Source organism: Tenrec ecaudatus, chromosome 15, assembly GCF_050624435.1.
Source record: "Tenrec ecaudatus isolate mTenEca1 chromosome 15, mTenEca1.hap1, whole genome shotgun sequence".
Classification (NCBI taxonomy): Eukaryota; Metazoa; Chordata; class Mammalia; order Afrosoricida; family Tenrecidae; genus Tenrec; species Tenrec ecaudatus.
Window position 1 is genome coordinate 53,424,570 of NC_134544.1, and position 27,445 is coordinate 53,452,014.

Sequence of the window (27,445 nt, forward strand, 5' to 3'; positions counted from 1 at the left end):
CCCCGATTGTTGCAGCCACTGCGTCCACCCATCTCGTTGAGAGTCTTCCTCTTTTTCCCTGACTCTGCTTTACCGAGCACCCTTTCCCTGGGCTGATTCCCAAAGTCCAGCTGCCTGGCTCTGGGAACCTCCACAAGCTCCCACCGCCCTCCCGCTCAGCCCGCAACCGGGTCTCGGTGCCGAGCACTGCAAGTCCAGCGAGTGGAAAGTCGTCCAGGGGGCGGGGCCCGTGGGGGGCGCCGTGAGGAGGGGAGGTCCCGGCGCTAGCCCCGCCCATAAGGGGAGGAGCCGGCGACGCCTTCTTTCTTCCTGACCTGCGCGCGCAGCACGTCGCTGCCTACGCTCCCCCCACCCCCCTCCCTCCCTGCGCGGGCTCCGGGTTTCCACTCAGAAGCGAGGCGGCGTCTGGGACGCGGGCGGTGCGAGCGGAGCCCCTCTGACCGTCACAGGCCGCGCGGCAGCAACATGAAGGCGCGCAGCCTGGCCCTCGGCCTCCTGCTGCTGCTGTGTCCGGCGCAGGTGAGCGACCGCCGGCGACCGGGCGGGCAGCGGGGCACGGGGAGGGCTGTAGGGGGCTGTGTGTGCCTGCTCCGGCCGACGCGACCCGGCCCGGCGGGTTCTGGGGCAATTGATCTCTGTTGATGCGACCCCCAGGATCCCCCATTTCTCTGACTTGTCTCTGGCGACGGTCTCTTCCCTGTGATCTGGAAGAAGGTGGTACCTGGGGGCGGCTTGTTTGACCGGCTTCGAGCTCGTTTTGTGCTATGGTCACTTGACTTCTGAGCTCAGGATTTGGGGTCCGGAGGAAGGAAGATAGGTGTGATTTTTCCTAACCCCGCCCCTCTCCTTCCCTCTCCCAGGTACAATCGAACTCTATACGTTGCTTTAGAAGTTCGGACCCCTCTGTTTCCACTTCTCGTCTAAAGATGGAGGTGGGAGGAGGTGAGGTAAAGGAAAAAAAAATTCGTCCAGTACCCAATGGGAACAGTCCCACCACACAAATCTGCCGTTCGTCTGAAGAACATACAAAGACAGTTGCTTCTTTTCCTCCCTTTCAGTGTGGGTTGCTGCTTATCAACTCCGTCCCATGTCTCAGGAGGTCCACAGGGAGTGACTGAAGTCCCCTTGTTAGGATACTGGTCTGGACCTGGTGTGTCCGGCTCCCTGGACCTGCCTTCTTGTGGAGTCATGTCTCATGGTCATTTGTGTGCCCACAGTTTCCCTTTGAAAACTGGCATGGGAGTGTTTCTAGACCTATTAGGATTAGAACAGTGCTGGATGAAAGAGTGAACCTCGGAGTGGGCCAGAGGATTGGCGAGAAGGCTGATTAAGGCACGGTGGACTAGCAAAACCTCTCCTTAAGCTTTTGCTGTAGTTAGCTTTTAGGATGAGATACTGATGCAGTAAAGCATGAAGAGCGCTATGCTCTGTGCGTTTGGGGTGGGTGTCCCCCAGCAGAGTGGGGTTCAACAAGACATACGTCTGGTTGGGAGGGGAGGGGTTTGAAATGAGGCTTTGGGCTCTGTGGCTTTGATCAGGTTACTCACTAACCTAGTGGTCCTCAACCTTCCGAATGTCGCACCCTTTAATACAGTTCCTCATGTAGTGGTGTCCCTCCCAACCATACAATGATTTCTGTTGCTACTTTATAACTGTCATTTTGTTACTGTTATGAATCAGTAGACCCCTGTGAAAGGGTCGTTCAACCCCCAAAGGGGTTGCAACCCACAGGTTGAGCACCACCGTGGCCTTACTTCCCTCTGAGAATAAGCTAGGGCCATGGTGGAATGTGGGTGAGGCGTTGGGCATCTCACCACGAGGGCTGTAATACAAACCCACCAGCAACTTGTCAGAAGAAAGACGAGACCGTCTCCTCCTGTAAAGATTTAACAACCTCAGAAACCCTATATCTAGTCACTAGGAGTCAAAAATGACTGGACAGAAGTTTAGGTTCTTTGGTTATTGGGGTTCTTTAGTAATAAGATACATGGAGCAACCTCATCACCATGACTTTTGGAAATAGCAGCAATGAATGTGCCTTAAAGAAAAATAACAGAGCTCTTTAGTTTCCCTTGAGTTTTAGATAAGGACCTTTACTTTATGGGAAATCCTTTGAAACCTTTTTATCTCAAAGTAGTATCCAAAGGCTTATGGCAGATGAACGTCTCTCCTGGGACGTTTTGGATAGGGCACAGGTTGGTCAGAACTTGCTTATAAAACTCCTGGAAGCCTTTTACAAGAAACGCTCCCATAATTATTTTTAGATTAACTCCTCCCTCCTTGGCGCAGACAAGAGCCCTGGTGGCTTAGTGGCTTTTGTGTTAAGCTGTGATCCTCAAAGTCCACAGTTCGAAACCACCAACAGCTCCTTGAGAGAAAGCTGAGGCTTTCTATTAGAGTTACAGTCCTGAAACCCACAGGGGTAGTGCTGCCTTGGCCTATAGGGTTGCTTTGAATCAGAATCAACTTGATGACCGTGAGCTTGTTTGTTGTTGTAGATAGGTGCCTTGGTCACGCAGTGTTGAAAGCATTGGGCTGCAAACCAAAAGGTCATCAGTTTGAACCCCTTGGTTACTCTGCTGGAGGAGATTGTCAGTTGGCTTCTGTAGAGATCTATGAAGCAGTTCTGCTCTGCCCAATAGGGCCCCTATGAGTTGGCATCAACTCAAAGGTAGCAGGATTGATATAGACTAGGCTTTCAGGACACCTTGGGGCCTGGAGGTGGAACAGAGCCTGGTTTTAAACTGAGCGCTCTTAAAGTTCTGTCATTGGAATTGCAGGTTCACTACCCTTCTTTTTTTTTTTTTATAACCATTTTAATTTTATTTCCCCTTTTCATGTAATTGTTTTAGTATTTAATTCTTCCAAAGCCTATTAGTATTCAATCACTACCCTTCTTAAGGTTTGAGATTCACCTTGGGGAGATTTGTGCCTTTCTTATTTTTCACTTTTTAGAGGAAATTAAATTACTAGGCTAGACTGCATGACTTTCAGACCTTGTGCCATCCAAAGAATGAGCGTAGTTTTAAGAAATAGTAGCTATTTCTCCTGATTTCTGTCAACTCTTCTTGAGGGTCTTGGGGCATAGCGTGGCCTAGATAGGAATGAAGTTATATACCAACCGTTCCTGAAGTCATGAATGGGTTAATTCCGGGGGCCTGGGAGAGTTAAAGACCTGGTATCTGAAATCGAAATGAATAATCCTTCCTACTCTCTCCCATCCCTTGATCAAAGCGGATATTTTACTAATGTGTGGGTAAAACAGTTAAGGGGAAAGGAGAGCTTTTATTTCGGGGGTGAGTAGTGAGAAAGGACTTGCTGAGTAGGCCTTTGTATTCCTTCAGTGTGTCTCTCATTACCCTGAACAAAGAATGGCTATCTGTCCTTTGAAGACAATATGCTCTCTGTTTCCAGGGTAACCATTCCCGTGCCCCCAAAGAGATGCACACGCCTACTGCTGCAGCACAGGCTTTGGTAGAATTCTCACCTTTTCTGAGGCACACTTGCGGGTGGATTCCAGCTAACACACCTCATGTATAACCGCCACCTGTCTCTCAGTTGAGGATGTAAAGCTGAACAGGTTTCAGTAGGTAGAGCTTCCAGACTGACATGGACTAGGAAGACTGGGCATTCTCCTTCCCATTATCACCCAAGGATCACAGCTGTCCCATCTGCAGCCCGCCACAAGGATGGTGCAGGACCAGACAGCATTCTTTGTTTTATTGTTCATAGCCCTGAGTCAGGACCCAGCCCAACAGTAGCATTTAATAGCTGACCACAGTTTGATCTTTGACCGACCATGTTGTTCTTCAACCAAACTAAATGATCGGCTGTCAACGCTACCCATTTCCCAAGGTCTAGTCCAAATGCTACCCTCCCAACTATGCTAAATCGACCTGTCAAGACTGCATTCACAAAGACTCGAGTGTCAGTCCTAACTCCACCTGTTACCAAGGGTACACTGGGGCAAGCAATTTATCCTCTGGTCCCTCAGTTTTCTCCACTGCACTATGGGGCTAACCACAATGCTTACTTCTCAGGGTGGCACGAAAAGACATAAGTAATGTTGAAACTGAGCTACTAGATTGCAAGCCCTTTGAGGTCACAAATTAGATACCCTTTTCCATCCCCAGGTATGGCCATGGGTTTGGGAGAACGTGAATTGAGGGAAGGCTGTAAGAGGTCAATGGAGATCAGAATCAGATTGGCATTTGGCATCTGGAAGGGAATAGTGATCAACTGGCTGACCAGGATTTCCAGTGTCTGGGCCATTCTCTTAGTTTCGTTTGCTTTGGCAAATGCAAGGTATCCATTAAATCAGCTCCATCTAATCCACTTCCCTGTCAAAAACTAAATTGAAGGAATTAATTTTTAATTAAACCTCTTCAATTCAGATCCAATTGCTACATATGCTATGCTTCCTTTGATCCTAACCATCAAAGCCAACCAAGTCAGGTCTCACAAAAGGGCACAGTCCTCCAGGCTGCCTAATCGGCCCAAGACTTCAGATGCCAGCTGCTAGCGTGGGGTGGGCGTCTCCATGACACTCCTACTTCTAGCCTCTTGATTACAAATTTAGGTCTTTCCCCACTGTCCCCTCAGGATATCATCCATAGCTCAGAGGTCCCCAAGCTCCCTCACTTCTCACCTTGGGTTAGATAATTTTCTAGAATGGCTCTATCCTTCTTTATCCTGTTTTGACACCAACTATCCCTCCCAAGACACTGGACTTCTCTGTTGGGCCCAATAATCCCCTGCAATGGCAATACAGAATTCATAGACAATAGTCACAGTTATGAGATTTATAACCGGTTATAAGTCAGTATCAAAAAGCTTTCGGGATTGAGTTTCTTGTTTCAAGCATGCCGGCAGCCATGTCTCCATCTGCTCCTGGCCTCACAGCCATGTGGTACCTTGGCGTCCGTCCCTCTTGGTCAAATGCTATGTTTGTTACGAAAGCACCTTCAGCACTGATAAATGCCCAAAGGACACCCACTCTGCAAGCTGACCTCCTGCCTGAAGGCCCTCAGCATTGTTTGTTCCAGGAACTTCCTCTGTTCTGTCTCATGATCTCAGTGCTAGTGCCTCTCCTGACTGCCACTTCAGGCGGTGATCATGTGACTGGTCTGTAGTGGCTCTCCTTTCTTTTTGCTCTCCTTTCTTGATGTCATGGGATTCCTCTGTTTCTGCTTTTTAGAAGACTTACTTTTCTGCCCTCTAGAATGGCAAGACTGACTAATCACCAGTTAGTGCCCTTTACACCTTACTTAGGCACAGTATTTATACATTGGGCTGCTAACTGCAAGGTCAGCCATTGGGCTTTCTACTTCCTTGAAGCAGTACAGTCGTGGAAAATCACAGGGGCAGTTCTACCCTGACCTATGGGGTCACTGTGAGTCAGCATCTGCTTGATGGCAGTGGGTATACCTTACTTAAAGAGCCTGGTGGTAAAGTGGTTACATGTTGGGCTATGTTAGCAAGCCAGCAGTTTCAAACCACCAACTGCTCCATGGCAGAAAGATGAGGCTTTCTACTCCCATAAAGAGTTATAGTCTTGAAAACCCACAGCGGCAGGTCTCCCTTGTCCTGCAGGGTCTCTATGAATCAGAATCCACTCCGTGGCAGTGAGTTTGTTTTGGTTTGATACCGTAACTTGCGTGACCCCATCCAGTCATTTGGTGAGAGTTACCCAGACTGTGGATAGAAGAGCCATACCGCGTCATTTTGCTTCACTCCAAGGTCATCGAGAAGGAACACAGGACAAAGATTAGTCTTTGGGTGAAGTTCAGTTCTTTACTCCACAGCAAGACAAACAAAACCACCTCTTCTGGTGCAGGGATGATGTTGAGGAATTCAAGAGGAAAGCTTTAAAACATGTTATCTTACTGGCCCTTAGGTCCCAATAGGAAATCAAATTTGTCATTAATATAAACATGGAGTGGTTGTCATGGGCACACTGCAGGACACAAGGATGCAAAAACCTAACCTGTTTATAAAGTATCTATAAACTAACAAACAAAAACACCCCAAAACTTATTGCCATTGCGTTGATTCCGACTTGTAGCTACCCTCTAGGACAAAGCAGAACTGCCCCTGTGGGTTTACAAGACTATTATGGGAATAGAAAGCCTAATCTTTCTACCTTGGAGCAGCTGGTGGGTTTGAACCACCCACCTTGAGATTAGCAGCCCAACATTTACCCATCACTGCCACTAGAGTTGCTTAAAGGATACTCAAGGGGATTCTACCTTTTTTTTTTTTTGAGTTCTCATGCCATCACATGCCTGATCTTGTTTTATCCTCATAGTGACCTTGAGGATAGGTATGATGCATGTTCTGCTGTATTCCAAATGTGGGTGCTAAGGATCCGATTTATCCTATGGTCATAGAGCTGGCAAATGGCAGGTGTGGGCCTTAAACCATACCTGTATGTGGTAGTTAAATGATTGTATGTCAACTAGACGTTCCTGACTAGGGGTGGGGTTCAACCTGTCAGTCAGGTCACAGCCTGATGCTACCTCTTACGTGACTTCAACCTTTTAGTGTAAAAGACACTGGGAGCTTCTCTCTCTCTCGCTCTCTCTCTCTCTGCTGCTTCCCCTTCCTCCTTGCTAGAACTCTGCCTGCGTCAAGGGGTGGCCCATGTGGCTTGCCTGACACTGAGAGCTGCTATGGATCCACAAACTGCACCCACTGGCCTGTGATCTTCCTGCTTCCCAGGTCGTCATGCTGTGTCTGGCATATGGTTACGTGAATGTGAAGAGGGACTGACGGACTAGCATCAGACTCGGACTTCGGTTGGACTGGGATGCCTTCTCGATATATAAATACTTCTTGATATAAAGCTCTGTCTTGGACACATATGAATGTCACTAGATTTGTTTCTCTAAAACACCTGGCCTAACACATCTGTTCTCTTTATTCAAGGTCAGAGTATTCCTACCTGTTATTCATGTTTAGCAAGCTCAGTTGAGTAGGTGTTCAGTAGGTAGCTGTTGCAGTTCCTGGCACCTGTGTGGCTCAGTAGGCTTCTCTTCAACTTAATTGGATAGTCCTACTCAGTCATTTAGTTGGATTACAAGACCATGGTGAAAAAGGCCCTTTCATCACTTTGACTATCTGACGCAAAAGGACGCACATGTGACTGAATTGCTGGACATGACTGTGGGCAAGAACGCCCACCTCCATCTTGGGTTGCCCTGACTGGCTAGGCCAGCCTATCTGTTTGCCCCTTGGAGAGGCCACAGAGCAGTAGCGTTCACCAGCAGCCTCCCCTGCCTGCGTCCCCTTTCTGGAGCTGGACCTGGAGCTGCCTGTCTCCAGATTTGGCTGTTCACATCATACCCCTAGGACAGTGGCAGGAGAAGTGTATTCTGCCTGTAGTAGGATGGCAGTGTGTGCGTCTGGGCAAGGAAAACCCAAGCTTCTCCAAAATGAGAAAGCGTGCCAATACTTAACACCTAGATATATATTTTTAAAATGTCAATAGTAAATATTTCTATAAGTGAACAAGCTTGTCATTAACATCATGGTCAGTGGGAAAGCTTGTCTTCCGTGTATTCTCAAGTTCTGGAGATGCTTCGATGGACAAAGCAGGCTGTGTCAGTTTGGAGGGGCAGTGCTTGGGGTGCAGAAGGGTAAGGAGAATTGGGAGAGAAAGGTGTAAGTTGGCATTCAAAATTGTGATGATTCTCACTCCAGGTTCTGTCACCGATAGGCCATGTGTTCTCCGAGTGCTACTCTGGGCCTTCGTTTTCTTACCTGTGTAATATTTCATTATGACCCCATGAAGTGTCTGAGAAATAAAGGAGCAATGAGTGAGAAGTCTCTTAACTTTGTGCCTGGGGTGGGGTTGATGTCCAACCAAGCTGTTGGTGAGTTAGTTCATTTCTCAGCAGCATGTACGGAAAGCAGCCGGATAGTACTCGAGAGTCTCCCTACAATCACATGAGCTTTCTTTTGAGTTCTCTTGTAGAGATTTCAACATGGTCATTTAGACATTGCTAATGTAAAGCAAAGAGGCTTTCTTTTTGGTTAAAGTTTTTTTTTTTTTTTTCTGGAACTGTCCTGATACTGTTGAAGGAAGCTTTCCTGTCCAATTATATACACAAGAATCAAACTCTGGAGCCTGTTGTGAAATATCCCGCTGACCTAACCTTTAAAAATAAGGACACCCTAGCCTTGTGATTGTGCAATTTGGGGTTACAGCAGAAACCACCAGCAGTTTTCTAATTCTGAATTTACTGCATAATCCAGTCAAAGGCTCTTAACACATAGTAATCTTCCCCTCCCTCAGTGTTTTTTATTTTGTGTTGTGAACGTCCCCTGGCAAATCTCTTTCACCATTTTCAACATTACCACGTAATGATGGTGATTTTATTTGTTGAGGTGTGCGACGATCCTCACAGTTTTTGACTTGCCCCTCATTCATTGACATAAACTCACTGCCGCCTAATGTTCCTGTGATCTTTTACATTGCTTTTGTCAATTACATCACAATAATCCATTGCCATCAAGTAGATTCTGACTCACAGTGACCCTCTATAGCAGTGGTTCTCAACCTGTGGGTCGTGACCCCCTTGGGAGGGGGTGTCAAATGATTTTCAGAGGGGTTGCTCAATTCATAACAATAGCAAAATTACAGTTATGAAGTAGCAACGAAAATAATTTTATGGTTGGGGGTAAGGGTCTCGGCGTTAGGAAGGTTGAGGACCACTGCTCTATAGGATTTCCAAGGATGTAAATCTTTACACCTTTCTCTCATGGAATGGCTGGTGGATGGGTTTGAACCTCTGACCTTGTATTTAGCAATCTACCAGGACATTGATGCCATGTGGGTGGTTTTTAAAAAAACATAAAAATCAAACTAACAAAAAAACCCACTGCCTTCAACTCATAGCTCAAGACAAACCTTTTTCTACTAGTTAACTGCACCCTTGTCTTGTGCCCTATTTTAAAGGACAAACTCTCAGTCTTCCTCCTAAGATTAAATGTCGTCTGGTGGCACAGCGGGTTACTAGTTGGGCTGCAATGTCAGCAGTGTGACCTACCAGCTGCTGCATGAGAGAAAGAGGCGCGTTTCTACTCTTGTAAAGATGTAGTCGGAGAAACCCACAGGGGCAGTTCTGCTCTTTCCTGTGGGGTCACTGAGCAAGGATGCCATTATCTTAAACTCACTACCTCCTAAAGTTCCCACATGGCCAATTTTATCACCTTTAACTTACTTCCATTGATTAGGTTCCAGCTGAATACAATGAGGAATTTCTGTGCTATTCCCATCTTCTTTAAGGTTTTCATCACGGAAAAAAAGGGTGTTATATTTTATGAGATTTTTTTTTCTGCGTCCCTGGAGATGGTTGTGTGAGTTTTCCCCTTTGTTGTATTGCTATCGTGTTATGTTGGTGTTTTCTAATGTTGAACTATCCCTGCATTCCTGGAATATATCCTACTGGCTCATGATATAAAACTTTTAAGTGTTGTTGGATTCTTTTCCCTCGTATTTTGTTAAGGATTCTTTCATCTATTTTCATAGAAAACACTGGTCTGTAGTTTTGTTTTCTTGTGGCGCCTTTGTGTGACTTGGTGTCAAAATTATATTAGCTTCATAGAATGAATTAGGGAATATTCTTTCAGAAGAGTTTAAAAAGTATTGGTGTCAGTTCTCCAAATGTTTGGTAGAACCCCCCCCTGTGAAGCCATCTGGTCCAGGACTTTTGGGGTTTTTGATCACTAATTCAGTCCTTTCACTTTTTATGGGTCTTTTGAAACTTTCTAGTTCCTCCTGAGTTAGCTTGGGTAGGTTATGTACTTCTAAGAACTTGTTCACTTCTAGGTTATCCAGTTTGTTCCCACACACTTGTTCATAATATTCTATTATAATTCTCTGTATTTCTACTGAGTCAGTTTTTTGTTTTAATCATTTTATTGGGGGCTCTTATCACAGTCCATACATACATCAATTGTATAAAGCATGTTTGTACATTCGTTACCCTCATCATTCTCAAAACATTTGCTCTCCACGTAAGCCCCTGGCATCAGCTCATTTTCCCCTTCCCTCCCCGCTGCCCCTTCCCTCATGAACCCTTGATAATTTATAAATTATTATTTTGTCATATCTTATACTGTCTGACATCTCCCTTCACCCTCTTTTGGGGATGGGGAAATAGATTTATGTGTACATTTTTTATAGGTGTAGTATTAAAGTAGCAGATGGACATTGGGCCTCCATTCAAGTGTTCCCTTAATGCAAGAATACTTTGTTCTGTTAAACTGGCTTCCATGATGCTCACCTCCCCAATACAATCGCTGAAGACAAATGGGTGCATAAGCAAATATGGTGAAGAAAGCTGATGGTGCCCGGCTATCAAAAGCTAAAGCATCTGGGGTCTTAAAGGCTTGAAGGTAAACAACCTCCATTTAGCTGACAAGCAATAAAGTTCACATGGAAGAAGCACACCAGCCTGTGTGATCATGTGTGATCATGAGGTGAGGTAGTTAGTTTATAATTATATATATATATATATATAATTATTAACAATCTGGTTTTGTCTCTAGAGAACTCTGTCTAACACATGAGGTGTCGATGGGATCAGGTTTCAGGCATCAAAGAACAAAAAGTCATATCATTGTGAATGAGGAGTGCGGAGCAGGGACCCAAAGCCCATCTGTAGGCAACTGGACATCCCCTTACAGTCAGGGTGCAGTGTAGCAGTGATTAAACATACAACTTTCTTCTAGTTCCTAAATGCTTCCTCCCCACCCCACCCTCATCATGATACCAATTTTATCTGACAAATCTAGCTAGATCAGAGGATGTACACTGGCACAGTTAGGAACTGAAAACACAGGGAATCCAGAATGGATGATCCCATCCCTTCAGGACCAGTGGTGAGTGTAGCGATACTGGGAAGGCGGGGTAGAAAGGGGGAACCGATTACAGGGATCTACATGTAACCTCACTGGGGGACAGACCACAGAAAAGTGAGGCAGTTTTAATGGATCATCTTTCTTTTTTTTATTTGGTGATTTGCATCTTTGTCAACCAAGCCAAAGATTTGTTAATTTTATTGATCATTTCAAAGAACCAACTTCTGGTTTTATTGATTCTCTCAATTGTTTTTCTAGCTTCAGATTTTACTTATTTTTGCTTCAGTCTTTGGTATTCCACTTCTTCTGGTGGGTTTGGCTTAATTTATTCTTTTCACACAAGTTCTGGAATTGTCGAATTAGTCTGTTAACTTGAGATTTTTTTTTTAGAGACATTTATTGCTATATGTTTCCTTCTGCGTGTTGCTTTCACTGCATCCTAGAAGTTTTGGTGTACTGTGCTTTCATTTTCATATACTCGATGACAGTTTTAATTTCTTTTTTTTTTTTTAGCTAAGAAAAACTTTATTTTATTTTTTTAAATTTTTTTATTTTAACAATTTATTGGGGCTGATACAATTCTTTCCACAGTTCATACATATACATACATCAATTGTATAAAGCACATCTGTACAGTCTTTGCCCTAATCATTTTTTTCTCTTTTCTTCTTTTACATTTTATTAGGGACTCAAACAACTCTTACCACAATCCATACATATACATACATCAATTGTATAAAGCACATCCATACATTCCCTGCCCCAATCATTCTCAAGGCATTTGCTCTCCACTTAAGCCCCTTGCATCAGGTCCGCATTCCCCCCCCCCTCCCCATTCCCCCCTCCCTCATATGCCCTTGGTAATTTATACCTCGCTATTTTGTCATATCTTGCCCCATCCAGAGCCTCCCCTCCCCCCCTCTCCGCCGTCCCTCTCCCAGGGAAGAGGCCACACGTGGATCCCTGCAATCAGCTCCCCCCCTCCAACCCACCCACCCCCCACTCTCCCAGCATCGTCCCTCACACCCTTGGTCCTGAAGGCATCATCCACCCTGGATTCCCCGCACCTCTAACCCTCACATGCACCAGTGTACAGCCTCTGTCCTATCCAGCCCTGCAAGGTAGAATTCGGATCATGGTAGTTGGGGGGAGGAAGCATCCAGGATCTGGGGGAAAGCTGTGCTCTTCATCGACACTACCTCACACCCTAATTAACCCATCTCCTCTCCTAAACCCCTCTATGAGGGGATCTCCACTGGCCGACACTTGGGCCTTGGGTCTCCACCCTGCACCTCCCCCTTCATTTAATATGATATATATATACACATACATATATACATATACACATATATACACATACATACACACACTTATATCTTTTTTTTTTTTTGCATGATGCCTTATACCTGGTCCCTTGGGCACCTCGTGATCGCACCGGCCGGTGTGCTTCTTCCATGTGGGCTTATTTGCTTCTGAGCTAGATGGCCGCTTGTTCACCTTCAAGCCTTTAAGACCCCAGACACTATCTCTTTTGATAGCCGGGCACCATCAGCTTTCTTCACCACATTTGCTTATGCACCCATTTGTCTTCAGCGATCCTATCATGGAGGTGTGCAGTCAATGATATGATTTTTTGTTCTTTGATGCCTGGTAACTGATCCCTTTGGGACCACTCGATCACACAGGCTGGTGTGTTCTTCCATGTGGACTTTGTTGCTTCTGAGCTAGATGGCCGCTTGTTTATCTTCAAGCCTTTAAGACCCCAGTCACTATCTCTTTTGATAGCCGGGCACCATCAGCTTTCTTCACCACATTTACTTGTTCACCCACTTTGGCTCCAGCCGTTGTGTTGCAGTTTTAATTTCTTATTTGACTCATAGTTTAATGGTGTTGTAGTTTAATTTCCATGTTTGTGCATTTTTAACTTTTTATTAAAACTTCTAAAATACAGTGTATACTTGTGTATAAACTGAGTTTTCCAGCACATTTTTAATGTAGTTTTTGTAGTAAAATTAGGAGTCTCGACTGCTGTTCGGGTCAGCTTATACTCGAGTGTCTATGGTAATTGACTCTTTATCATGATTTACTGTCCATCGTTATAACTTCTGACAGATTTTGGCTTGAAGTCTACTTTAACTAACATAACCACTCCAGCTCTTGTTTTGCTACATTTAATTTCATGGGCCCCCCTTATCCTTTTACTTTTAGCCTGTCGTGTCCTTGGTTTATGTTGCGTATTCATTCTGGCGCTCCATCTTTTGATTAGAGCATATCGTTTATTTACATGACTGTAATTCCAGGCGAATCAAAAGCCAAACTCACTGCCATCGAGTGGATTCTGACTCATAGTGACCCACCCTGTGAGACAGAGCAGAATTTGCTGAGCAGGCTGTAGATCTTTACAGGAGCAGAAAGCCTCATCTTTCTCCCCCGGGGCAGCTTTCGTCCGCAGCCTACATGTAGCTTACTAATGCAACTGTGTTAGTTGTTTTGTGTGTTTCTGGAGCCTTTGGCTTCATCCTTTGCTGCTGGGTTCTTAGGTACTTTGTTGATTTATTGTAGTGAGCCTTTTGATTCCCTTATCTTTTCCTTTTATGAATAACTTAGATATTTTCTTGGTGGTGACCGAGACTATTACATTTAAGAGCTCGTTTTTATACAATCCTAGGCTAAGTTGGTACCAACTTAAGTAACATTCAAGAAATTCTGTCTCTCTATCATTTCTCTCCATCTTTTGCTGTGATCACTAATCGTGTGCCTTGTAATTTCTTTTGTTCTTGCCTTTTGGATTTACATTTAGAATGGTCAAGTAAGAACACCTTATTGCTCCATCCTTATGCTAGTCCATGCATTCCTCCCTATTAGAGATCTTCTTATTATACTAAACTTTTACGCATGTGACCCGCACTTCTTTCCACTCTTTGCCGTGTACATTTGGATGGAGACTGCTGGCTATGGGACCAGACTCCACTGTAGGGCCCTTCTACAGCAGGCCACAGCAGGCTTGCAGGTGCAGTGTCTGGGTGAGGAAGGGTTGTCATATTCCAGGTGGACTCTGGGGAGGTCGGCCTTGTTGCTAGGTTAACTGTGGTTGCAGCCTGCACTAAAGAAGCCGGTTTCTGGGCTCGCAGCAAGCGGCCTGTCACCAGTGGTTAGCACTGACGGAGCGGAGCACACACACCAGAACTGCCTCCCCACCTGGTCTGCCCAGAGGCCTGTGCAGGGGGACAGGCAGAGTGTTGACTATGACAGTAGATGCTACTGAGTTATACTCAATTAATATGGCCGGCCCTTCCAGCCATAATCCCTCGTGATATTTTATAATTCTTGATTTCGTATGCCTGTGGCTATAGTGCAGATTTGGAGGGCATCATCTGTTAATAAGCAGAAATAGGATGAAATTAAGTTCTGACATTAGTAGAGGAGTGAATGGAATCACACTCATTATTGATGGTTAACTTGGTTACTGTTACTTATAGGGGACATAAGGAATTATATACTACAGCGGAGAGGGGGAAAGGAAACTTTCTGAGTGGCCAGGGGAAAAGCCTGGCTGATTAAGATTAGTAGGAGGCCCATACCCACTGGAAACATCTTACCAGATGCACCCTAGGTTATAAATTCATAAACAAGATACAGTCCAGGGTGGAGAACCGATTATTATCTTGGGGTGGAATTTGAGTGCACCTGCAACTCCCACCAAATGACCTTTCCCTGCTTGGGTGGGGGAAGACAGTGATAGGATTCACCTGTGAGTGTTTGTGACTTGGCTTCCCTTCAGTGTCATCCTGCTGCGTGTGAAAATGAGTCCCCTGAGAAGCAGGGGTGCTAGCTCATCACCAGCAAGAGCCAGGAGAGAAGCACGTCCTCGGGCCCTAGCATCTGGCTTACTCCTGCCTGACCTCTGTTTTGGGAGCTCACCACCACCACCACCACCACATGAGCCATTTCCTCTTATGGGTTCTGTGGACGCTGCAGCCATTCGTAGAACCCAGGAACTTGAAGGAAATATATATTCAAGGGAGGAGGAGGACGGGGGCACAGACTAGCCTCTTGCAAGAATTGGACTTCGTGGACTTTTTCAATCTTCAACTCCTTGGGACTACTTTGGTATTAATTCTTAGGAGGGAAATTATTTCCACAGCCACTGTCGAGCCTTCCATAGACAGTCGCAGTAGGCTTGATGCCACCAGCCGTGGCTGGGTAAGAGAGGTGCGGGCAGTACTCCAAACCGACTCCATGCAGCCCTGCTGGCTGATTTTAGGGCAGAAGCTTGAGGTGCTGTCTGTGTCTGCCCAGGCCAGGCCTGTGGTGTTCGGGGAAGCAGGTTCTTAGGTGACCACTACCCCAGTTCACAGTGGCCTGAGTGGCTGGGAAAGGGGCAAGGGCCACAAGAGAAGCAAGAATCCATCTCGTTGATTGGATTTTGGCTCGTTCTCAGTTTCCCCTCTCTGTTCCTTGCATCAGGGACATAGTATTTGTAGGGAAGGTCAGAAAAAACGTTGATGCTGCCATCTTTCCAGAATTTACCTCAGAGTAATTTTGGCAGTTTCTCTTTGACGAGCACTGGATGAGATTACGTAGGGAATTTTAAAGGAAGTTGATGTTTGGCCTGTGCCCTTTGGGATCGTGTGGTCTTATGAGGAGTCATGAGAAAAGCAGGAAAATAACTGTAGCCACCTCTGTCTGGCGCATACACAGCTTTGCGATTCTTATAAACCTAAACAGTGCTTCACCCCAGGGCAGAGATGCCGGGGCAGCATCCTCTATTTCTAACTAACTCCTGAGGCCGCACTCACATCCACTCACCTGGGTATGATCTGTGTCTGCTTTGGGAACTTCAAGTCAGCTCCACCGGGCAGTTGTGACCCATCCTTCAGGGTCGCTATGAGTCGGCATCCACTCGATATCAGTGAGTTTGGTTTGGGAACATAAATAGCTCAAGAGTTGAATATTTTAAACCGGAGACTTTGTAGAGCACAGGCTTAACAGATATTTAATATTTGGCCTGCTAAGAGAAAGCGTGTCAAGCTTGGTAAATGGAAGGTTGGTGGAAAGAGGGCGACCGTCAAGGAGATGGATTGGCACAGTGGCTGCACCCATGGGCTCAAACGCAACAATTGTGGGGATGGCCCAGTGTTTGATTCTGTGCCGTGGGACCACTATGACTCTGAACCGACCAACAGCAGTGTCACCCCCTAGCCCAAGAGAGCCTCAGGGATGCTGTGGAGTGTGCCAGCAATAGGTACCCTCTTCCTGATCCCTGTGGGCATAGACAGCTACTGCTTGCTACCTGTGCCAGTGAAGGTGGACCCTCCTGAGCTGGGCTTTGCTCCCAGCTCTCTGCCAAATGCTGCTGCCAGCTGACTGACCTCTCCTCTCAAGGGCAGCCTGAGCTGAGGGAGCTTGGGACTGCAGCCAGGTGGAAGGAGGCCGGTGAAATGGAGAACGAGGGATGGGTGTGCTCCGGGACAGGAAGATGGAAACCCGTGGATAGAAACAGTGGGAGGTTTGTTTTTCTGTCGCTGGAGACGAGAGCTGGAGGCTGCGTCCAGGACCCAGCGGAAGAGAGTTAAACGGCAGTGCAAATAGCCCACAGCCCCTCCATTGAGGTTAGGGAGTTATTTGTGACAGAAACTGTTAAAGGCTATTGCAAGTGTACGTTTGTGTATATATCCCACACGTGGCTGCTGGGGTGAGCAACGGAACATCTGGAAGGCCACTGGTCTGTTCTTTAGGCCTGGTTACATCCGAGAAGTGAGGTGAATGGGTTTCCAGTGTTACTTCGTATACATCTGTGATGTTTGAAAATTGATTTTGTAGTTGAAATAATTTGTAACATCACTAACCTCTTAGTAATTGGCAAGCCTTCCAGGTACTTAAACAAGGGAATTCTTGGGTTACCATAGCCCTGGCGGTGTAGTTATGTGTTAGACTGCGATCCTGTGATCTGTAAGGGCAGCAGCTGGAAACCACCCACCGCTCCTTGGGAGACAAACCGGGCATTCTGCTCCTGGAAAGGGTTACAGCCTCGGAAACCCACTAGGGGTGGTCTTCCCTGTGTGAAAGGATCGCTGTGATTTGGCAGTGACTCGATGGCAGCAAGTTTGGTTTGGGAACTTAAATAGCTCTGAAAGGTTGGCGTGAGATGAACTGTGAAGGATGGTCCTATTTAGACATGGGCCCTTTGGTGCTTAAATGGGGCTTTAACGAGACACGTTATTAGAGACTGAGCGTGTCAGGTGACTCCCAGGTCTATAATCTTTGATCCTGCTTGAGCTGACCATCGGTCTTTACTAAGCTCAGCCATCGCTGGGAGGTGCTATGTGCAGACCCCGCCCCTGGGCGTTTGTTACATGAAGACCAGCTGAGCTCACCTGGGATCAGGTACATTTTGGGGGCATGATGGTCATTAAACTCTGGTGGGTTATTTCAGTATCAGACATACTTACTTCCCCAAATAACCCTGACTATGCTTTCAAGTCAGCACAGGCTCTCCTGTATGAGAGAAAGGCCAACTTGTCTCAACAGACCCTGAAGTGTGGAAGTCAGGTACTGGGGCCCCAAGGGAATGGAAAGCCTGGTGGGTCAGCCTGGTGTGTCCTTGGTCTGAGTGCCACAGTTGCTGCTTGGGTGGAATAGGAAGGCGCGGAAACTCGTGACTGACTGCCCGCTGGAGTGCGCATGGGGTGATGTTGACACCTGATACTCAGTTGCTGGCATTGCTTTGAGGTGCTTTCAGGGTTCAGCGAAGAGCACGTGCAGCCCCTTCTGCCAGCAGCGAGCCGGGCAATGGGAGGAGTAAGCGCGCTGGCACCCGGCTTTGACTAGCGCCTGGCTCTCAGATGTGGCCTAGACAAGTCCCTTGACTGGTCTAACCTCAGTTACTCCATCCATAAAACGATCTTGCTTTACTGTCTACCTTGCAATCTGTGCCGAGGATTAATGAGAGACCAGGGCACACCTACACTTAGACAGGAGGGATGTTGAGGAAGGCAGGCCAGGCGAGAGAAGCCAGGTGGGGGTTCGGGAGGCTTCAAGGAGGGAGGGAGGGAGGTCTTAGCGTGGCCCTGGCAGAAGTCTGTAGGGGAGCATAGGGGAAGGCCGCCCAATGGGAGGAGCAGGAACAGATGCAGCAATAGACACGGCCCCCTGGGTGTGGGACCGACGGAAGAGAGGACTGGGGCTTGTGGGAGTGTGTGCAGAGCCTGGAGAGACACCTGCAGCCTGTCTCACAGGCAGGCGTGGGCAGGGTGGACTGCACCTTTCTGAGGAGCACAGAACATTGAGGACGATCCAGCCAGCATTGTGCATAAGGCATGTTGCCATGGTCTGGATGTTGCCATGGTCAGAGAAGTGACAAAGGCTGACCATTGGTGTCTGTGGGCTCAGCCGGGATGTGCGAGAGGAGTTGGCAGTGGGAGGTCAACCTTGAAGGTGATAGGCAGGTGTTAGATCCTTTGAAGAGGGCTTCCTTTCCTTTGAAACATGGGGGCTGTCGGGCATGTAGTAGGAAGTGTGTCAGAGCAGGGTTTACAGGCAGAGACAAGTGAAGTGACCAGCAAAAAGAGCTGAGCTTGAAAATGTAGGAAAGGGTCAGGAGTGTGACCCCTGAGGAGGCTCAGGGACGTTGTGCCAGCGGGGCCTGCAGTAGGGAAGATGCCCATCGCCTTGTTTAGTGCTAGGGGGGTGGAAGTGATGGCAGAGAGGTCTGTTGCTCTGCCCCAGCGCGGCTGCGTTTGTGAGTGCCCCGTGCTCACACCCTCACACGTGGGGGCAGCGGGTGTATGGAATTTAGAGGCAGGCCTCATCGTCCACTGGGTTATTTCCCATTGGGTGTCTCTTTGAGGTCCTCATGTCACCATTTGTGTGACCATGGGAAAATTATTATTTTTTAAATCATTTTCTTGGGGGCTCTTACAGCTCTTATCACAATACATACATAGATGCATATATACATTGTGTCAAGCACATTTGTACATTTGTTGCCATCATCATTTTCAAAACATTTTGTTTCCACTTGAGCCCTTGGTATCAGCTCCCATCCTTCCCCAGCCTCCCTCATGAACCCTTGATAATTTATAAATTATTATTGTTTTGTCATATCTTACACTATCTGACATCTCCCTTCACCCACTTTTCTGTTGCCCGTCCCCCAGGGAGGGTGTTATATGTAGACCACTGTGATTGGTTCTTCCTTTCTCCCCCCACATCCTCCTTCCCCTTTTGGTATCGCTATGCTCATTGGTCCTGAGGGGTTTGTCTGTCCTGGATTCCCTGTGTTTCCAGCTCTTATCTGTACCCGTGTACATGCTCTGGTTCTAGCCATATTTGTAAGATAGAACTGGGGTTATGGGGGGGCGGTGTCGGGGTAGCATTAAAGAACTAGAGGAAAGTTGTATGTTTCATCATTGCTATACTGCACCCTAACTGTCTTGTCTCTTCCTTGTGACCATTCTGTAAGGGGATGTCCAATTGTCTACAAATGGGCTTTGGGTCTCTACTCTGCACTCCCCCTCAATCCTATTGATATGATTTTTTTGTTCTGGGTCTTTGCCTGATACCTGATCCCATCAACACCTCATAATCACACAGGCTTGTGTGTTTATTCCATGTGGACTTTTTTGCTTCTTCAAGCCTTTAATACCCTAGATTTGGGCAAATTATTGGTTGGACCTGTAAAAAGTTATTTTAGCCCTTTTGTGTGTGTGTGTGTGTGTGTTTAATCATTTTATTGGGGCTCATATAACTCATCACAATCCATAATTGTATAAAGCAATTTGTACATTCATTGCTCTCATTATTCTCAAAACATTTGCTCTCCTTGTAAGCCCCTGGCATCAGCTCCTCATTTTTCTCCTCCCTCCCTGCTCCCCCCTCCCTCATGAACCCTTGATAATTTATAAATTATTATTTTGTCATATCTTACACTGTCCATGTTTCCCTTCAACCACTTTTCTGTTGTCCATCCCCCAGGGAGGAGGTTTATGTAGATCCTTGTAATTGGTTCCCCTTCTCTGCCCTCCCCTCCCTTCCCTCCACCCTCCCAGTATTGCCACACTCATCACTGGTCCTAAAGGGATCATCCGTCCTGGATTCCCTGTGTTTCCAGTTCCTATTTGTACCAGTGTACATCCTCTGGTCTAGCCAGATTTTGTAAGGTATAATTGGGATCATAATAGTGGTTGGGGAGGAAGTATTTAGGAACTAGAGGAAAGTTGTATGTTTCATCATTGCTACACTGCACCCTGACTGGCTCATCTCCCCGTGACCCTTCCATAAAGGAGATGTCCAGTTGCCTACAGATGGGCTTTGGGTCCCCACTCTGCACTCCCCCTCATTCACAATGATAGGATTTTTGTTTTTTGATGCCTGATAACTGATCCCTTCAACACCTAGTGATCACAGGCTGGTGTGCTTCTTCCCTGTGGGCTTTGTTGCTTCCAAGGAGATGGCCGTTTGTTTACTTTCAAGCCTTTAAGACCCGAGATGCTATCTTTTGATAGCTGGGCACCATCAGCTTTTTTCACCACATTTGCTTATGCACCATTTGTTTCAGTGATCATATCAGGGAGGTGAGTACACAATGATATCATTTTTTGTGGTATCATTTTTTGTTCTTTGATGCCTGATAACTGGTCCCTTTGGCACCTCCTGCTCACACAGACTGGTGTACTTCTTCCATGTGGGCTTTGTTGCTTCTGAGCTAGATGGCCGCTTGTTTGCCTTCAAGTCTTTAAGACCCTAGATGCTGTATCTTTTGATAGCCAGGCTCCATCAGCTTTGTTCACCACATTTGCACACCCGCATATTTTAGCCCTTCTGACATAATACATGAAGGACTTCTAGAATACTGCATAAAACATGATAAGTGCCTTTGGGCTGCTTTACGCAAGCCGACTTTTTGAAAACAAATGCAAGAACATTAACTCAAACCTGCTGTGGGAGAAAAATGATCCCAAATCCAAATACACTTTATGGCAACTCCCTTTTTAAAATCATAAGCAGGGAAAGGACAAATCCTACAGATGATGTAGATCATCAGTGGCTGTAAATGGTGTCCAAAAGAGTAAAGGCCACAGGACTAATTAAAGAACATGGACAACAAAGGCCATTTGCCACTAGATGAATCCACCCTGCCCTAAGTGGGACTGTGAGCTAAGGGGGAAACTGACTGTGGTTAGGATCATATGCGATTGTAGATGTAGAAAGCTTGCAGGACTGGGGGCTTTCTGACCACCCTGGTTGGGGTAGGCCTCAGGACCATGTGACCTGGTGCTTTTTCATTTAAGGGCACACCCATACAAAATCCTGAAGCAAGACTGCCCTCCTTCTGCCTGCCATAATCCACTTTCAAACACACCAAGCCAGAGGGCAACTGTTTACTGGTTAAGAGTCAGCTTGAACTCAGTGAAGACTGGATTTATGTCTAGCCTTGGTTCTCTGAGAAAATGGTCTGGAGCCACCTCCGGCCTCCTGTGGCTGCTGGAAGAAGTAGTCAACCAGAAATAAGCTTTCTAGTTTACTAAATGCTCAACCTATAGTCTTCATTTGATCTTCACTCCCAATCTGTGCACTGGAGGGCATAGGCTTCTTCTCACAGGTAGGAATTCCCGCTCTGCAAAGCTAAGGCGGGGATATGGCCCCAAAGTCCAGTATGTAAGAGGTTCCGTGCTTGTCACTTCCTCATTTCTCTCCTTTGTGGCCCAACTAGCTGAATTTAAGGAGCCACAAGAGGGGCAAGTTGTTGTTCTCATTTTAGACTCGGAAGAATGAATTCAGAGACAATGAAGAAAAACCTTAGGTTCCTGCACACCTATGCACCCAACCTTTTGGGTGTTTTTTGTTTGTTTGTTTGTTTTCATGATTTGGGGGCTTTAGGGATTATGTGGGAACTTGTATCTTGAACTCTAAGGAACAGTCATTGCACAGACAACAACTGAACAACAGCAGAAAGGTCAGCAGTTCAAACCCAACAACTGCTGAGAGGGAGGAACATGTGGCAAGCTGCTTCCATAAAGATCACAGGCTTTTAAACACCATGGAGGCAGGTCTGAAGAGCCTTGGTGGGGTAGTGGTTACAAGTTGGTCTGCGATCTGTGTGGTCAGCGGTTCAAAACCACCAGCAGCTTCTCAGGAGAAAGACTGGGCTCTCTACTCCTTGTAAACAGTTACAATCTCAGCAACCCATAGGGGTCGTTAAGAATCAGCAAGGACTCGATGGCGGTGAGTTTTGTTTTGGAGGTTTTTTGAGGCAGACCTGCTCTGCCCTGTAGGTTTGCTCTGAGTTGGATTCAACTCGATGGCAGTGGGTATCTTGAGCCTGAGGACCAACACAGACTCAATTCGCTCGTTGCACATGCCTTGATCTTGTGCTTCTTGGCCACTGCCAGGAATTGGTACTCACGCTATTGCTCCTGTTCAGATGATCTTTAATAGCTTTGCCACTAGGCATCTTGAAGTCAAAGTTTCTTTCTCAATATCCTGATTTCCCTGTTGGATCCAAAGCCCAAACCTACTGCCATCAGTCAATTTTGACTCATAGAGAATCTGTGTAAGGTTTCTGAGACTAATAAAAACTATTCACAGCCAAAAAAAAAAAACTATTCACAGCCATAGAGTCTATTATGATTCATAATATAAGACAGAATAGAGCTGCTCCTCAGGGTTTCTGAGGATATAAATCTTTGCAGGGCTAGACCACCTTGTCCTTAACCCTCAGAGTAGCTAGTAGTTAGAAAGGCTGGCTTTGTGGTGAGCAGCCCAGCCTGTAATACCCTACTCTGAATCCAGACTCTGTGCCTGCCTTTTCCCTGCCCTCCCCTGACCACAGTGCTCTGTGACTTTGTAATGCAAAGGACTTGGTGGTTCCTTGGGCCCGCCCTTGGGAGCCACTGAGTGACTCACACTGCCCTTCCTACCTCCTGCTTCTAGTTTTCTGACAGCCTTGTGACTCTCACGTGAGGAATGAGTTGCTCTTGAGAAATCTTTGCCTTAGAGATTTTAGCATTTCTTTTAAGATTTCCTTTTACTATTCCATGATGCTCACCTTCCCGACACAATCGCTGAAGACAAAGCGAGTGCATAAGCCAATATGGCGAAGAAAGCTTGTGGTGTCCAGCTACCAAAAGATATAGTGCCTGGGGTCTTAAAGGCTTGACGGTTAACAAGCAGCCATCTAGCTCAGAAGCAACAAAGCCCACATGGAAGAAGCACACCAGCCTATGTGATCATGAGGTGTCAAAGGAATCAGGTATCAGGCATTAAAGAACAAAAAATCATATCATTGTGAATGAGGCGGGGAATGCGGAGTGGAGACCCAAAGCCATTTGTAGGCCACTGGACATCCCCTTACAGGAGGGTTAGCGGGGAGGAGATGAGCCAGTCAGGGTGCGATATAGCAATGATGAAACATACAACTTTCCTCTGGTTCCTAAATGCTTTCCCCCCACTCCCCCACCCCCGCACTATCATGATCCTAATTCTACTTTACAAATCTGGCTAGACCAGAGGATGTACACTGGTACAGATAGCAACTGGAAACACAGGGAATTCAGGGTGGGTGATTCCTTCAGGACCAGTGGTGTGAGTGGCAATACTGGGAGGGTCGAGGGAGGCTGGGTTGGAAAGGGGGTACTGATTACAAGGATCTACATATAACCTCCTTCCTGGGGGATGGACAACAGAAAAGTGGGCAAAGGGAGATGTCGGACAGTGCAAGATATGACAAAATAATAATTTATAAATTATCAAGGGTTTATGAGGGAACGGGGAGTGGGGAGGAAGGGTAAAACATGAGGTGCTGATGCCAGGGGCTTAAGGGGAGAGCAAATGTTTTGAGAATGATGAGGGCAATGAATGTACAAATGTGCTTTACACAATTGATGTATGTGTGGAATGTGATAAGTGTTGTATGAGCCCCTAATAAAACAATTTTAAAAAAACAAACAAAAGATTGCCTTTTACTTAGGATTGATTGCTGTTATTATTTTTGTCTTCATATTACTGATGATCTACTGTTGTTAATTAATGTAAACCTATGTAGAATGTTCTTTCATTATTTAGAGCTTATGTCATTTATTGTGCAGATGTGCAAATGATCACCTTCTTCATCGTTAACCATCTTTCCTCTGCATTGGGGTTCTTACAGATCAGCAAATAAAGTAGCGAGAGCATTGAAATCATGTAAAAAAAACAACAACCTGTATATACTTGTGTATAAGCCGAGTTTTTTAAAGCACATTTTTAATGCACTTTTTGTGGTAAAATTAGGTATCTCAGCTGATATTTGGGTCAGCTTACACTCGAGTATATATGGTAACTTCCATCATTGCCCACTGCCTTCTTTGACAGTTGTGCATGTGGCCGTTTGAGTTAGTATTTTTCCAAGCATGAAACTCCATGCCTCTCACTGTTGCTTCCTTTGGATGGTATGTCATGGCTGGATGCTTTTTGATGTTGACATGTTTATAGCTCGGAGATTCTGGTGACAGATTTGTGTTGCCTTCTTTTAGGTGTTTTCCCAGTCCTGTGTCTGGTATGGAGAGTGTGGGATTGTGGCCGAAAATAAGAGGTACAATTGTGAATATTCTGGGCCACCGAAGCCACTGCCAAAGGACGGGTATGACTTAGTGCAGGTAAGTTCAGAGCTCTAGTATTGGGATCTTCTGTGAACAATAATAACATGGGATGAGGGAACTTAAATCCTACCCCAGACCCCTTATCTGTTACATGTAATGGCATTGAAGATAATGACATAACTGTAGAAGATTAATTTTTCATGAACTGATAATAACATCTCTTTAGATTTCACAGCAGCGGGTTACTCTGTAGAGACTGACCTTGGTGCCGCACATGTTCTTGCAGGGATGGGGAAATATGTCAGCGGATAGCTGGGCTTGGTCCCACATTCCCAGGCTGGACTGGGCTCTGTTGCTGGAGAGCTGCCGCTTCCTCGTCCTGTTTCCGTTCTGCTCACCCTTGAATTTTGCGAGACCTTATCCATTTTGGCTGCTTCCAAGGTTGTCTTTGAATCACCCTTGGTGCCCAAGGTTTTAGGACTTATGCAAAACCATGTTGACGTCGAAGCAGACCTTCCAGAATCACTTGCTTCTTTCCTCAGAACTCTGAATTTGCCTAGAGGCATTAGGAAATAGTACTTGAGCATCAACACAAAAAGAAATGGAAGGAGACCCAACTCTTCCATTCCTAGTGTATACCCAAGCGACACAGATAGACACATGTGCACCAGTGTTCATCATCTCCTTCTCTATAGTAGCTGAAGGGTGGAAATGTAGTGTACAGTAGAATATTATTAGCCTTAAAGAGGGATGACGCCCCAATTCATGCTACAACTTGGATAAATTTGGAAAACCTCATGCTGAGCACAAGTAGTCCATCTCACAAGGACAGGTACAATGTGATCTGACCCATAGAGGAAACACAAATATATAAAACCTCCAAATTATTGCTGGCCACCAGGGGTGGAAGGAGCAGAGAGAGGGGAAGAGGAGATTTCATTTAGGGTGTGTGGAGTTTCTGTGAATGGTGCTAGAATCGCTTGGAAAGGGGCAGTGAGAATTCTTGCACAGTTTGAAGAATGTAATCAATACCACGGAATATAATCAATACCACGGAATATAATCAATACCATGGAATTATGCATGTAGAAATGTTGAATGGGGGTAAATTTTGTATAAAAAGGGCTCCTGGTGGCACAGTGCTTACCATTTGGGCAGTAATCCACAAGGTTGCTAGTTCAAAACCACTAGTTGCTCTGTGGGAGAAAGGGTTATGGTTTTAGAAACCCACAGGGCCAGTTCCATCCTGTTCTATAGGATCACTGTGAGTCGAATTGACTCGATGGCAGTGACTTTGGGGAAGAAGAGGTAAAATGATTTTCAAGGGAGGAGAGCCAACTTGCCCAAAATGGGGGGGAAAAAAAAGTTTTTTGAGCTCGGCTTCAGTCTTCAAGGTCAGCAATTCAAAATCAGCCATTCAAAACCCCTAGGTGCACCTCGGGAGAAAGAAGGGGCTCTTTATTCCCGTGCACTGTTAGTCTTGGAAAGTCAAAGGGGCGGTTTTACCCTGTCCTATAGGGTGGCTATGAGTTGGTAGCGAGTTGTTGGAGTTTTGGTCTTTTTCTACCTTTGTATTGGAATCCCTAGCTTATAAATCAGTGGTTCTCAATCTTCCTAATGCCGCAACACTTTAATACAGTTCCTCATGTTGTGGTGACCCCCCAACCAGAAAATTATTTTTGTGGCTACTTCATAACAGTCATTTTGCTGCTGTTATGAATCGGGCGACCCCTGTGAAAGCGTCATCTGACCCCCCCCCAAGGAGTCGCAGCCCACGGGTTGAGAACCGCTGTTGTAGATAGTAAGTTTTGGTCAGTGTCTTTTATTAGCATACTTCCGAGCTTTGCAACTCTGACAGGGCTTCCAAAAGTTTGTGGGAAGATGGAATGAAAAGATGATGGCATTTCCCATACGCTTTTGTTGAATCCCCCTTTTCTGTATCCTTACCCTTGTGCACCTGAAAAAGACCCCAGGAGAGGTTGCTCGATTCCACTGCGAAATGCTTGTCCTCCTTCTGCCCTATCTGTGCTTGTCGCCCTAAAGGAGCTCTGTCCAGGACTCTTCTTCGACAACGTCAGCCTCTGCTGTGATGTTCAGCAGCTCAACACACTCAAAGACAGTCTGCAGCTGCCTCTGCAGTTTCTGTCCAGGTGAGTTGACCGCTGGGGCAGATAAGACAAATGGTTTGTTTTAAGGTACTTTGGGATGAATCAAGGCACCGGGTGGCATAGTATTAAACATTTGGGTGCTAAGCATAAGGTCTGCGGTTTGAACCCAGCAGCCAGCCCTCGGGAGAATGATGTGGCAGCCTATTCCCATATGTACAGCCTTAGAACCCTCAGGGGATGCTTGACTCGGTGGCAAAGACTTTGGGGCTTGGGATACTAACCCGTAACATCCCGATTTTTTGGAAAGGCAATTTTTTGTTTTGTTCTGTATTTTAAGAATCCATTTGAAGACTGAGGAGAAATGAATGTAATATGCTAATTGTCAGATCTGCCCCCATTCCCATTACATTCAGAGTTGATTCTGGGTTTTCTTCCAAGGTATCTCAGGTTATGAGGTCCCTCCTCTGTGGAGCAGTTCTGTTCAGACCCGAGGACTCCCCAGTGTTCCATGGGAGGAGAGTTGCTGGGGTTCCCACGGAGTCTCTGGCCAAGACCCTGTACAGCTGCTAAATTCTACACTTGGCTGCTGGGCCACCAGGACCACTGTGATCCACTGTGTAACCCAGTTTAACCCCTGCCAAGTGTGTGACTCACTGGCTGCCTTGGGCCTTGTTCTCTGTGCCTGCAGTCACACTGCATGCCCGGATCTTGGTCTTCAGTAGGGTTCAGCAAGCTCTTCCTGGCAGAGTTGGCTGGTTGTGTCCACATTCACTTCCTGCCCTGTCTATTCTTTGTGACCAGGGCAGTGTAAAGGGTTGCATAATCCTGGTCTTCTCTGGGCTCAGCAACTCTCAAATGTGCACCAGAACCAGCTGGGAGCATTCTGCTAAA

General features: G+C 46.2%; 1 protein-coding gene across 2 annotated transcripts in view; it reads left to right on the forward strand.

Annotated features, from left to right (window-relative positions):
- Positions 1-354: 354 nt before the first annotated feature.
- Positions 355-27,445, forward strand: part of NPC1 (NPC intracellular cholesterol transporter 1) — a 65,221-nt gene continuing 38,130 nt past the window's right edge. For both annotated transcript variants that reach the window (XM_075533061.1, XM_075533062.1), the window contains exons 1-3: positions 355-519; positions 24,381-24,503; positions 26,490-26,596. In XM_075533061.1, coding sequence (XP_075389176.1) covers positions 466-519; positions 24,381-24,503; positions 26,490-26,596 — 284 coding nt within the window. In that variant the 5' untranslated portion in view covers positions 355-465. The remainder of the gene's footprint in view (positions 520-24,380; positions 24,504-26,489; positions 26,597-27,445) is intronic.